The sequence below is a fragment of the Trachemys scripta genome, chromosome 3 (assembly GCF_013100865.1).
Source record: "Trachemys scripta elegans isolate TJP31775 chromosome 3, CAS_Tse_1.0, whole genome shotgun sequence".
Taxonomy (NCBI): domain Eukaryota; kingdom Metazoa; phylum Chordata; order Testudines; family Emydidae; genus Trachemys; species Trachemys scripta.
In genome coordinates, this window is record NC_048300.1 from 162,418,867 (window position 1) to 162,432,632 (window position 13,766).

General features: G+C 43.2%; 1 protein-coding gene across 1 annotated transcript in view; it reads left to right on the plus strand.

Moving 5' to 3' along the window:
* Nucleotides 1–13,766, plus strand: part of LOC117875514 (CUB and sushi domain-containing protein 1-like) — a 1,845,931-nt gene that overhangs the window by 1,215,075 nt on the left and 617,090 nt on the right. The window contains exon 8 of the mRNA XM_034766897.1: nt 7,282–7,369. Coding sequence (XP_034622788.1) covers nt 7,282–7,369 — 88 coding nt within the window. The remainder of the gene's footprint in view (nt 1–7,281; nt 7,370–13,766) is intronic.

Below are 13,766 nucleotides of genomic sequence, written 5' to 3' on the forward strand. Positions count from 1 at the left end.
AACACTGGTTCTCCACTTGTAAGGTAACTCCCTTCTCTTCATGTGCCAGTATATTTATGCCTGTATCTGTAATTTTCACTCCATGCATTCAAAGAAGTGCTTTTTTTTTACCCACGAAAGCTTATGCCCAAATAAATCTGTTAGTCTTTAAGGTGCCATCAGACTCCTCGTAGTTTTTGCATTTTAGCCGGCATAACTCCAGGGGGAGAAGAAGCAGCAGGATACTTCCTTTTTGACAAACTCCATATTGCCTACCTCACAGCTGGAAAAATACTTTTGTTTGGCGATATGCTTCAGAAAAATCCATTTCAAAGGGTCTTGGGATTATAAAAGAGAAGGGCAAAGAAAACCCCCAAGTTACCTTTGAAATGTATTCTTCTGAAGGATACTTCCAGACAGAAGTCTTTCACTTAACATGGCAAAGGTACCACCTCTTTGATTTTTGGGGGGATAGATGTTGACACGGGTTCAGTCAGCCATCTTGATAGAAACGTGGTGAGGATTTTATCTTGAACCAAGTCTAGCTTGTTAAATTAGTTACTAGAAAGCATTTTATCTTGTAACCATTTCTGACTTTAATACTTGTACTCAAAATTTATCTCTTTGGAATGAAATAAAGTAACTTTAATCTAAACCAATCAAGTTCTGTGTATGAACTGAACTATTTGGTAAATCCAGTTAAGATAGCAAGTTATTGGGTATTGATTCTTTTTAAAGGATCAACAAGCCTTAACATTCCTCTGATTCTCCCAGGCCAGGGCTGCACATTTCAGAACCCATGTTTTAGGAAAACACAGGGTTGTGGAGAGTGAGGAGTCACCTGACCAGTTGTTAACCAAGGCTAATGAAGACCAGTGGAAGTCTGTGCTGGCATTGGACAAGGACTACCTAATACACAGCTATAGAGTGCATGCTTGTTGCTGACTATGGGCATCCCACGCAGAGAGCTACAGTAGGAAGGCATTGAGAGGCACTCGGGGTAATTGAGGCAATCCAGACCAGTGAAGAATTGTACCTCAGAATCTAACAAAAGTCCTGCTATTTTTAATATAAGGGATATTTTTATGAAAACATGACTAGAATCTTAACCTTTCTGTTCTCCTCACCCACTACCCCCAAATCTCCATGCATCCACATTCTGTTACTGCAGTCTAACTGGAAAACAAAAGCATATATACCTTTTCTGAGTGATGGTTCATTACAGATCTATATGCATGTGAGATACATTAGTGAAGAATGATCTATAGATGTGTTTTAAATAAATTCAACTTATTTTTTTTGTCTGAATTTGGACATTTCATCAAAACTTGAAAAATATGACAGTATCTGAAACAGGACACCGTATAAGATGCAGTGTACTTTTGCATTCAAAAGGTTATGTTAGTTCATTAAAACTGAATTCACTAATCAACTCTGGCAGTTACATCATCTAAATGTTTTTGGTATATTGAACTGGGAGCAAGATATGTACTTAAAAACTGTATATGCAGTTTTTCAGCATCTGAATAGGCAAAAATATAAACCTTTGCAGGAGAACCCATTCTTTTCTGGGTTCAACATTGTTAGCACTAGAGTGAATGAGTCCTGGAGGATGAAAAATGTGTCATTTGATTACTTTATTCTATGTGAAATGTGTTGGTGGTCTCTAGAAGATAGATGTCAACATTACACATACACCTCTACTCCAATATAACGTGACCGGACATAACGCGGTAAAGCAGTGCTCCAGAAGGGTGGGGCTGTGTGCTCCAGCGGATCAAAGCAAGTTCAATATAACGCGGTTTCACCTATAACACGCTAAGATTTTTTGGCTCCCGAGGACAGCATTATATCGGGGTAGGGGTGTATTACTATCAGTTATCAATCCTTTTGACAGTGTGAGAAGTACTCTGCAATATTCTGTGGATAAACAGAAAAATCCCAGTTTGCAGTACTGTAATCTAGAACATCATAAGCATTAAACTTACTAGAAACTGTAAATTTAATGGGGGAAGCCATTAGAAATGCAAATGATCAGGGAGAAAAAAAACTGAAGAAAAAAAAAAAGAAAGAAAGAAATGGAGCACTTTTCAGACTATTTGAAAACATGTGCATGCTTACCAAACTTTCTAAGACACAAAACTGTTCCAGTAGCCTCTAGCAATGGAAACTTTCAAGAGAGATTACTGAAGTGAGATGATCAGAATAGAAAAAGTTAAATATGTTCCAGCATTACACATTTGTATTTATTTTAAGTGCATAGGAGCCATAGTTGGACCAGGCACTGTACAAACTCAGAACAAAAAAGGTGGCCCCTGCTTCAAATAGTTTCCGTATAAATAAAACATGAGACAAGAGGTGGTTACAGTGTGGAGTACCACAACACAGTTAGACAATATCGGTCAACACAAAAAATGGTAGTCTCAGCACACCAATAGCCTATTGTTGTCAAGTATTTTTGTAGACATCACAGAGATATGAAAAAAGGGTTTTGAAGGATGATGACATAGCTTTGCAAATGTTAATAGGGAGATTCTCCCAACTGTGAGGGGCATCATGGGATAAAGGATGAAGGTGTCTGTTTTGAAAAATTTAACAAGTGGTGATGGAGGCTGGCATCCTGGATCAATGGGAGGTGTATGTGTGTGTGTGGGGGGTCAACATTTTGATACTGATTGAGAGATGCTAGCTAGTATAGGATTAGGCCCTGAAACACTTTGAAAGTGAAAACTCGCATCTAATGTTTGATGGGATAGAGAAGGGGGAACTGGTGGAGGAATGTTAAGAGACAGATGACATAAACAGGTTAAGAGAATGATCTTTGCAGCAATATTCTGAATGGATGTGAATGAGGCAAGACTCATTTATCAAGGCCAAAGAAAAGCATATTGTGGTAACAAGATGTGAGATGATGAGAGTTTTAGCCGTGTGTCTTTAGCCACTTACGTGTCTTTCAAAAGTTTTCAGTAGAAGTGAGGTCAAAAATCTTGATACTGGAGAAATAATTATTGAAAAATGGAGGGAAGTGTTTGAAAAGGGCAAATTCTGGGTAAATATCCCAATGTTAACAAGCAAAATATTTGTTGTACATCTGAATATTTAAAAATTTATAGAGAACCTTCAAGACATCTAAACTACTGAAGGTAATAAATGACTTGATTTAATTTGAGCAATTTGTTTTCTTTCTCCTCCCTTCCCCCCACTCCACCCAACAACCTGGAAGAGTAAGATCAGACAAGCTTGTGTTGTGCAAGGAACAGGAGTTATTTTGTTATGACAACATAGCATGCCTCTACAGACTGTAACAAGATGTTTGATATTCCCTAGTGGAAAACATAAACTAAGCCCTTGGACCATGTTTAACAAATCCTGTACTGCAAGATGTGGTAGATCCCAGATGTATGATCCCTGCCACATTTAAAGGAGCAGTATACTTCTGGGTGAACACTGGACTAGATCCACCCTCACATAGAAGTATTTGTAAATGTCAGGAGAAAGGGCTGTGGTGAAGAGGAAAATTCTGGAAGACTTCTCTTGTGGAGAACATTCATTGGGGGTTAGGGAAAGTTCCATTTCAATTGACTAAATAGTGGTTCTTTCACTAGAACATCCAAATCCTGTGGTATCTGAATGAATCAAATACCATCTGTATGGAGACACTGTGAACCCGTTGACTTGTGGTTTTCGTCTTTGAATCTGGCCCATTTGAAAGTGAAAACAGGCACATTTTCACTAAAAACATGATGGTGTTTTCCAGAGAAAAAACAGATATTTAAAACGTTATAAATTTCCTGTGCATGAATATCAGGTTTTGCATTGAAACATGCTTGGCCACTGTATAAATCCATGATACATCCATACCTTGAATACTGTGTGAAGTTCTGGTCACCCCCATCTTAAATATATATATTAGAAATAGAAAAGGTACGGAGAGGGACAATAAAAATGACTAGGCATATGGAACAGCATCTACATGAGGAGAGATTAAAAAGACTGGGACTGGTCAGCTTGGAAGAGAGACAGCTGAGGGGTGAGAGGATATGAATCATGGATGGTGTGAAGTACTATTTACCCTTTCACATAATACAAGAAGCAGGCAGCAGATTAATTAATGAAATTAATAGGCAGCAGATTTAAAACTAACAAAAGGAAGTACTTCTTCACATGACGCACAGTCAACCTGCAGAACTCATTGCCTGGGGATGTTGTGAGACAGAATAGAATCCAGCTTACTCTAACATAGAGGTGTCATTATAACTGTGCTTGCCAGAAGCTGGGAATTGGCGACTGGGAATGGATCACTTGGTGATTACCTGTTCTGTTCATTCCCTTGGGGGCACCCAGCATTGGCCACTGTCAGAAGACCGGATACTAGGCTAGATGGACCTTTGGTTTGACCCAGTAAGGCCATTCTTATGTTCTTATGACAGTAGTAAATACTTGACTTTGTCAAAAACCTGAGGAAATATAAGAAGATTAGAGATTGTTAGAAGCATATATGCAACAAGAAGTGGTTAGTTTAGCAAGGGCAGTTTTCTCACAATAACCATGCTTTTAAAATTTACTCTTGTAACAAACTTTTTATGTATATTTAGATATGAACTCTTCTGAAAGAATAAATGTAGCTAGCAAAATTGAACTCTAAGAACAAATAGTATTTTTGTTTATGAACTAGTTTGTCTCATTCTTAATCACAGTGCTGACATGGGAAAATTCATATTCACATAAGTAGTTAATAAGACTTATTTGCATAAATTGACTACTGGAGGATCAGGCCCTTAGCCTGGAAATGTTCCCTTGGTCGTCACCTTGGATAGACAAAATGTTCACATTGCATACACTGATATGGAAATACTGTGAGTCAGAAGCTCCAGAATTGAATTTTTACTCATAACAATTTGATTTATGTCACAATATACCAGGAAGGAACTTCCTTTAAGTTAGCTGTTATGTTTCACAGCTAGAATGTTCCTTTTTAAGCTATATCCGGAAATACATCTCTCACATTATCATAATCTTTCATCAGCTGATTTTGAAGAACATTTTTGGAACAGACAATATACTGTATCATAGACAGAGAAAGGAGATAAATACAGTTTTTAACTCTGATAGGCTGGTGGGTGTTGCTATTTTCTATATCTTTAAAATCATTGCATCTCTGAGACAAGAATGGAGGTGATTCAGACATTTAAATGTACCATAATTATTGCAATTTTATCAGTTTTAGGAGGAAGCTATACTTGGGGCAAGCAATTCTGCACTTACAAGAGCTTTTTACTTAGCTGTATTTTTGTAGCACTGCAATGCCTTTTTTATATGAATTGATTTCCATGAATATTTCTCATCTTGTATAAAGCTTTAGCTTTCAGATAAATTAATTGCCCATGATTCTGCTGGAACAGGCAGTCAGGATTTATAGCTCTTATCTTCTGATTGTACATAACCTGTTTGTCACCATGCTTCCTCTATGCCACCTTATTCCATTCAAAAGCCTATCACTGCTTGAGAAATTTACATCTAATCTCCCATCACCTCTCAATCGTAATGCTGTCTTCTGTCATCTGTAATCCACTCAGGCCTGTCTAATTCATTCCGTGCTGCTAAAACATTCCAACTAAGTACACTGTCTATATTCAGGAAGGGAGTACTACCTTATCCTTAAAGGGTTTTCAGAAATTCTGAATGACTTTTTCCCCCCCCCTCTTCTATCCTTCATGGAAGGAAGCAAAGAAGAAAGGGAAGGTGTGTGTATGTGATAGACAGAGAGCGACAGATTGACTGTATTTATATTCATTTTTGTGAAGGCCATTAACTGTAAAGGTATTTTGTATGCCTTTATCTCTATATTTGTAATCAATGTAATATTTAAGAATATTACATAAACAACTAAGTTACCACTTTCGAGATAGAAGATAAAAACAGTCACACACTTTACAAGTAAAATCAGAGTCTTAGTTTTGTGAGGACCATAACTTTATACAAATTTGTCTGTAACATCTGTGTGTGTGTGGGGGGGAGGGGAGGACCCTATTCTCTATTCTACCTGATGTGGGGGGAAGGGCACAATGGAGACTTCAAGCAGCTTTAGCGCTTTCACATATTTCTGAGTTAGCCAGGAGTAAATCAATATAATATTCCATTGAACACATGTTTCTAGTGGGGTCCCACAGGGATTGATTCTTGGTCCTTTATCATTTTAAAATTTTTATTAATGCACTGGATGGAAAACTTAAAAACACTGATAAGTTTGCAGATGACACACAAATCGAGGGAGCACTAAATAATGAGGATATGTCACTGATTCAGAGTGATCTGGATTTCTTGGTATGCTGGCCTTATGCAAATAATATCTATTTTTAATATGGCTAAATGTATACATCTAGAACAAAGACTGTAAGCCCAACTTAAAAGATGGGGGACTCTAGCCTGGAAGAAGTACTCTGAAAATGATTTGGGGCTCACGGTTGATAATGCAACACTCTGGAATTATCCTTGGATGCATGAATCGGGAATCTCTAGTACGAGTCAAGAGGTTATTTTATTTCTGTATTTAGCACTGGTGCAACTGTTACTGGAATACTGTGTCCATTTCTGGTTCCCACAATTGAAGAAGGATTTTGATAAATTAGAGAGGGTTCAGAGAAAAACCACGAGAATGATTAAAAGATTGAAAACATGCCTGGACTCAAGAAGCAAAATCAATTTACCTAACAAAAAAGGTTAAGGAGCAACTTGATTAGTCTATAACAGGGGTTTCCAAACTTGGTTCACGGCTTGTTCAGGATAAGCCCCTGGAGGGCCATGAGACACTTTTTTTTATCTGAGCGTCTGCAGGTACGACCGCTCATAGCTCCCAGTGGCCGCAGTTCACCATTCCCGGCTGATGAGAGCTGAGGGAAGTGGCACCAGCTGGGTCACCGCTTCCTGCGGCCCCCATTGTCTTGGAACGGCAAACCGCGGCCAGTGGGGGCGATCGGCCGAACCTGCACACGCTGCAGGTAAACAAACTGTCCCGGCCCGCCAACGGATTTCTCTGACAGGCCGTGTGCCAAAAGTTGCTGATCCCGGGGCTAGATTATCAAAATGGGCCCTTCTGGCCTTGAAATCTATGAAACAAATGTATATTAAGATGCACTTTGTCTTTATTTATATTACCTTCCTGAAAAATATACTGAGCAAATAGATCATGTTCCTCCTGTAGAACTCGAAGTGTGGATGGGTGAAGAATCATTTACCTAGTTTTAAGACTAACTATTCTTTTTGTTTCTTCTTCCTTTTTTTTTTTTTTAATTCTGACTGCAGTGAGTCAAGGTGGGGATGCAGTCATATCTGACATGTGTCCTGATCCTGGAATTCCTGAGAATGGGAAGAGAGCAGGCTCTGACTTCAGGTAGGAACTGTGTGTGTGTGTGTGTGTGTGTGTGTGTTGAAGTGGAAGGGCTTTTAAGTGTAAGGTAAACTACAGATGAATGCAGTTTGCATAAAAGCTACAAAAGAGACCATTTCTGAAAGTTGCTAGAAGAGGCTACAATTCTTGCAGAGTTTGAGTTCTGTTTCTAGGTTTCTGGGAAATATACAGTGCATTATGGTGGAGATTTTATAGAATACATCTAAGTGTCCTCATTGTAAATGGAAAGGAACACTGTTAGCACCCACAACTTGGTCTTTGCTAGAAGTTAGAATCAAGTAGTGTCCTCCAGGTTTCAAATGCTACTTAGCAATACAAAAGATTAATTATCATTCAGTGGATTGTCAAGAAATATTGTACTTCCCACTTCTGCTTCACCAAAACAATTTTTTTAAATAAAATACTACTTCACAAAAAGCCGAAGGAACTCACACAAACACCAAAAAAATGCTTTTAACTCTGGTATATTAGTGACACTGATAGACTGATAAAGCAAACAAAGCCCCTATCATAGGGCATCCCCTCCTGGAGCACCCGCTGTGGCAAGCCACTGAATGACACATTTGCTCAGTCTCCTCTTTCTGGTAACCCAATATCTTCACTTCAGGATCTTCTCTTTCAATAATGCTCTTCTTGGGGCTGGTTTATTGTTAAAACCTTATACAAAATTGTCCATAATAAAGGTCCAAGCATAAAATCAATTCATTACGCCAAGTACAAATTTAAGTTCAGCTCACATCTTGTCCCACAGTACCCCACGTATCACACCTTGGCACCTTTGACCATGTCAAGACTTTGTCAGTCATCTTCTGTCCCTGGACAGCTATCCCAGTCCTTTCAGCTGAAGTGCAACTCCACTCTTCCCAGTGGGAATCCCCATAGCTTCTTTGCTGGGAGCATCCTTGCCAGGACAGCATTCTCACTCTACTCGACCCTGTCATAGTTCCTATGGGTTCAGGTCTCCTGTCCTGGAGACATCAATAGGCAAGTTACTCTGCTGCTCCCTTGTCTTGGCTCTGGCTCTTTGGCTTAGAGCCAGCAGGCAAATCCTTCTGCTGCTCCCTGACCTTCATCCTTCTGGGCCTGGCTTGGGGATGCTATCCAGCAAACCCTCTTGCTGCATTCCTGCCTTTAGACTTCCCCTGGGACCACTATCAATCTCCTGACTCTGGCAACTCTCACCTCCTGTCCTTCTCCTGGCTGACCCAGGCCCTGTCTCCCTGGATCCCCCCAGCTCAGTAGGTCTCACCACCTAGAGCCCAGTTGCCCTCAATTAAGCTCAGTTAATTGGTGCATACTGATAAGGCATGGGTGCACTGGCCTTGCTCCCTCTGAAAGGGTAGTGTCATCCTGTGACCACGACTGTAAGTACGGGGGGAGGGGTGGGAAATCTCCAATTTTAAGGAAAAATACAAAAATGTATATTGCACATATAAAATAAACATGAAAGCAGCTGCAATTATTTCAATTTACTATTTGAGTCCTCCCACAAACTGTTTTTGTTTTGGTTTTGGTTTTGTTTTGTTTATTGGGCATCTTCTCAAGCAGCTTTGACTGAGATGTACTTTTCTCACCCTGCTGTGCATGCAAAGGATAGAGAAGGGGAATGGGAAAGGATGTGAAGGGAAAGAAGATGGGTATAGTGGAGAATGGATGAGAAAGCTGGTAAGGTAAAGCTACTGGGAAAGCCAGGCAACATGGTAGGATGGGTGTTTGGGACATTCCACTTTAAAAACTTGTAAGTGACTGTAATATACAGTCACTTATAATAGTTATAGATTTATTATAAAATGGGTACTCTAATTTAAAATACAATACATTAAAAAATTAAACAAATCTGGTTGATTATTTCAATCAGCCAAAACCAACCAACCAAACTCCCTGCCCCAAGTAGTGTTTTATACCACTTAAAGGGACAAGAGCCAAAGGCTGTATGATGCTCACTAGAGACTTTGTTGCTATTGCTTTTACCTGGAAGGTGCTCAGATTCTAAGGTGCTAGGCAGAAAAAGTAGTTTCGGGAACTATAACTATCCCTTTGTCTCCAGTCTTTTTTTTTTTTTTGGGGGGGGGGGGTCAATCCTTGTTCCGCCATTTTAAAAATATTTTTCTCCTTTGTTGCTGTCTGAAAGATTCCCACAAATGTGTTTCAAGACTGCCTCTGCAGAGGAAATATTATAGTTGACAATATCCTAAGTGTTGTCAAGTACACACAGTATGTATAGTGTGATAGTATAGAGAAGCTCTTTCGTTTTTCTTCTAGTCTATTTCAATTATAGTTATGTTACTTCTAACCATCTCAGGTAAAATATTTGTAAACAGAAAAGTGCATTTTAATTTTTTTTGTATCAACTGAAGTGAAGTGTTACCATTTTGTTGAATACTATAGATTTCAAAATTCTGATATAGTGGAAAACAAACATGTTGGCTGATACCTTATATCACTTTGCCTTCAGTAGTTAGAATATTAATGTTCTTCTTTGAGTACTTGCTCATGTCCATTCCATATTTGGTGTGTGTGCTTGCCAGATGCACTGGTACCGGAAGTTTTTCCCTCAGCAGTATCGGTAGGGTACCGGCTCTGGCGCCATCTGGAGTGATGTCTGCCTGGCATAGTATAAGGGGCGCCTCCAGTTCCCCCCACCCTCAGTTCCTTCTTGCTGCCAGTGATGGTGCTGAAACATCTGCTGCTTTGGCTAGCATTGTTTTGTTCTCTGTTCTTGCGAACTTTGTAAAACCTGTAATATAGTTGTATATAGTTAGTAGTTGAGTTAGTATTAGTTTCCCTTAGTAATAGTTCCTAAAAGCCTTCGTTAGTCCCGAACAGGACTTCCCCTGAGGATGGGACATGCCCTGGTTCCCAGGCTTTAAGCCCTGCGATCGTTGCAAACGGCCAAAGTCCATTAGCAATCCACATAATAGCTGCCTAAGGTGCTTTGGCAAAGGGCACATAAGCAACAAGTGTCGTATTTGTAAGTCCATCAAACCCAGGATGAAAAAGGAGCTGGACAATCGCCTGACAGCGCTCCTGATGGAGTCGGCACTTACTCTAGCACTGGAGCAACAGTCCGATTCGGAATCAAGCACCGAGGCATCGGTGCGCAGTGTTCTGACACAATGTCCACAAGCCGACACCGATCCCCCTCTGCAGCTTCGGCCAAGAAGCCGAAGAAGACAGGGAGGGGAGATCTCCTACTTCCTGCAAGGGAAATGAGAGGCTTGAGGGTGAGCCAAGACCCGTGCCGGGCAGCTCAACACCCACTTCGGGAAGTCAGGCCCAGCTCAAGTCGAGTGGTGCAGCCCATCCCATATCTTGCCTGCGACTCCAGATAGCGGTGCAGGCCTCCATCAGCTTCAGGTGCCGTTGATGCCTGAAGCCCTACAGGCATCTCAGGAGATCCTGGTACTTCTGGTGCCACTCACACTCGTTCTGGCAGTACCCCAGTCTCATCTTGGGACCTCCGCATACATCCCCACCTCAGTGGCACCATTCCCCATCTCGTGGGACGTCCCGCCATCACTCACCCACCCAAAGCCATCACGCCTCAGAGCTAAAGTGTCAGGCTCAGCAGAGCCCTGTTCAGTCCCTGTAACTTGGGCACTGACAGCAGGATTCAAGGTGTATCTCACCAGTAGCCTGGCACAGACCCACGGGGCAGGCACCCCCCGGCAGGATCACCAAGACCAACCCCTCACATCGCTGAGAGCTCAATACAGATCCCGGGATTGATTGGAGGACTGAAGCCACCAGTCACCCGCCCGCCATCATTGGTCTCCAAGATGGGGACCACCATGTTCAGGAAGTTCCTCCCAGAAACCGGCTCATGATAGCTCCTGGTCCCACTCAACGTCCTGTTACCGGTCAGGTAGCATAAGGCATAGATCGCTGGGTTTCCGACACTGATCTGCCGAACATAGTTGGTCCCTGAGGCCACGACCAAGACATTCGTCTCATCTACCAGTCAGATAAGAGCCATTGCTCTGACCAATCCTGGTTACTGGGTAGTGACTGCTCCGGTCACAGCTCCAGCACGGAGCAGGGTTCCCTAACTGTGGAGCAGCCTCCTGTGCCTGTGCTGCCGCCTACGTCATCTGCACCAAAACCTATCCCATGACCTCAAGCACAGTGGCTGGCACAATGATACTCATGGAACCCCTGGGTGTTCACCCAGCCTTCTCGGGCTGCCTGCTCAGTGTCAGGAGCCTCAGACAGGCCAGTGGCCTCAACATCCTGATCCCCTCCCATGCCTGAGACTTTGGGGGGAAGGATCCCATATGTCCAGGAGGACCCAGGGGAGCAGCCTGCTGGACCACCAATGGATGTTGAGGCTCCTGCGATACTGGCATCATCCTTGTCATTGCCAGACAAGGTTATCACAGAGCCCCCTCACCCAGTTTCTCAGGATGATGCTAAGGCGCACCAGGAACTATTGAAGAGGGCTGCATCTAACCTGGGGCATCAGTCGCAGGAGTTGGAGGAGACCTCGCACTCCCTGTTTGACATCCTCTGCTCCTCGGCTCCTGCCAGGGTGGCTTTACCCCCCCCATGAAGGGGTATTGAAGATTACCACTGCCCTTTGGCAGACTCCCTCCTCCTTGTGCCCCATCTGCAAAAGAGTCGAGTGCAAGTACTTTGTGCCAACTAAGAGGCATGAGTACTTCTATTTCTACCCGGCCCGCAATTCCCTGGTGGTTGAGGCAAGGTCAACCCGGGGTGACAAAGACCCAAAAACAAAGACTCAAGGAGGCCAGATCTTTTTGGATGCCAAGTTTATTCATCTTCCAGCCTGCAATTGAGAGTAGCCTATCACCAAGCCCTCCTTGGCCACTATGATTACAAGTGGCAGGCCATGGCAAAGTTTGAGGCTTCACTCCCTGAAGGATCCAGGAAGTCATTCCAGGCAATTCTTGAGGAGGGCATGGCAGCAGCCAGAGTGGCGCTCCAGGCAGCTTCAGACGCGGTAGACTCTGAGCCCACACCGTGGCCTCTGCCATCTGCATGCAGTGAGCTTCCTGGCTGCTCCTCTCAGGCTTGTCCGCTGAGGCTCAGCAGTCGATGCAGGACCTTCCCTTCAATGTCCAGGCCCTATTTGCAGAACAGACTGATACCAAGTTGCGCAGTTTAAAGGACTCCCAAACCTCCCTGAAAACTCTGGGGCTGTACATCCCAGGCCTGGCATGTAAGCGGTTCAAACTGCAACAGCCTTGGGGAGAAGGGAGCCAGCCTCAGCAGGACCTGCCTCACAAGAAGGCCAATGGCTACAAACGCATCCCGAGCCACCCTCATCCACTCCCTGTTCAGTCGGGCTCCACCTGAAATAAGCAGGGGGCCAAGTGACTGTTTTGAGGCTGCATCTGAGGGCAACCTACCAGCCTATTCCCTGGATCCATCTTCCCCAGTTTATTCTAACCACCTTTCCTTTTTCCTCCCTGCATGGACTGCTATAACCTCGGACGGCTGGGTCCTGAACACAGTAGCGCAGGGCTATACCCTCCAGGTTTTTTTCTACCCCCGCCCCAACTCCCTTCCCCATACCTCTTCAGGGACCTTCTTATGCGAGTCTCCTCACACAAGGTTCAAGGGTTGCTGCAATTGTGGGGGGTGGAAGAAGTTCCTCTCGAGTGCAGGAACAGGCATTTTTATTCCTGGTACTTTTTAAATCCCAAGGGTGGTCTACATCCCATTCTGGACCTGTGAGACCTCAACAAGTACCTAAAGAAGCTGAAGTTCCATATGGTCTCCCTGGCCTCTATCATCCCCTCCCTGGATCCGGGAGATTGGTATGCTGCCCTCGACCTAAAGGACGAATACTTCCACATAGCGATCTTACAAGATCGTTTTCTCCGATTCATGCTCCGATTAGACACTAACAATTTATGGTCTTTACATTTGACCCAGCAGCAGTACCAAAGGTATTTATCAAGTGCGTGTCGGTGGTGGCGGCTTACCTCAGGTGCTAGGGTATCCAGATCTATCCCTGTCTCAATGACTGGCTGGTCAAGGGCAGTTCCAGGTGTCAGGTCCAAAAAGATGTTACGGTGCTGCAAGCCATGTGCTGCTCCCTGGGCCTACAGGGAGTTAGTCTAAGTTAGTTCCAGTACAAAGGATAGAATTCATCAAGGCGGTGTGGTGCTCGACTCAACATGTGCGAGAGCGTTCCTGCCACTAGGAAGGTTTTGGACATTGACAGACCTTATCATGGAAGTGTCTGTGTTCCCCCTGACTACAGCCAGGGTCTGCCTGCATCTGTGGGGCCACATGGCAGCTTGCACATACCCTGTCCGCCATGCCAGGCTCTGGATGCAGCCCCTGAAGATGATGGTCTATTCCAGGTCCAGGGATTACCTGGAAAAGACTGTTACTATCCCCCCAATGATAC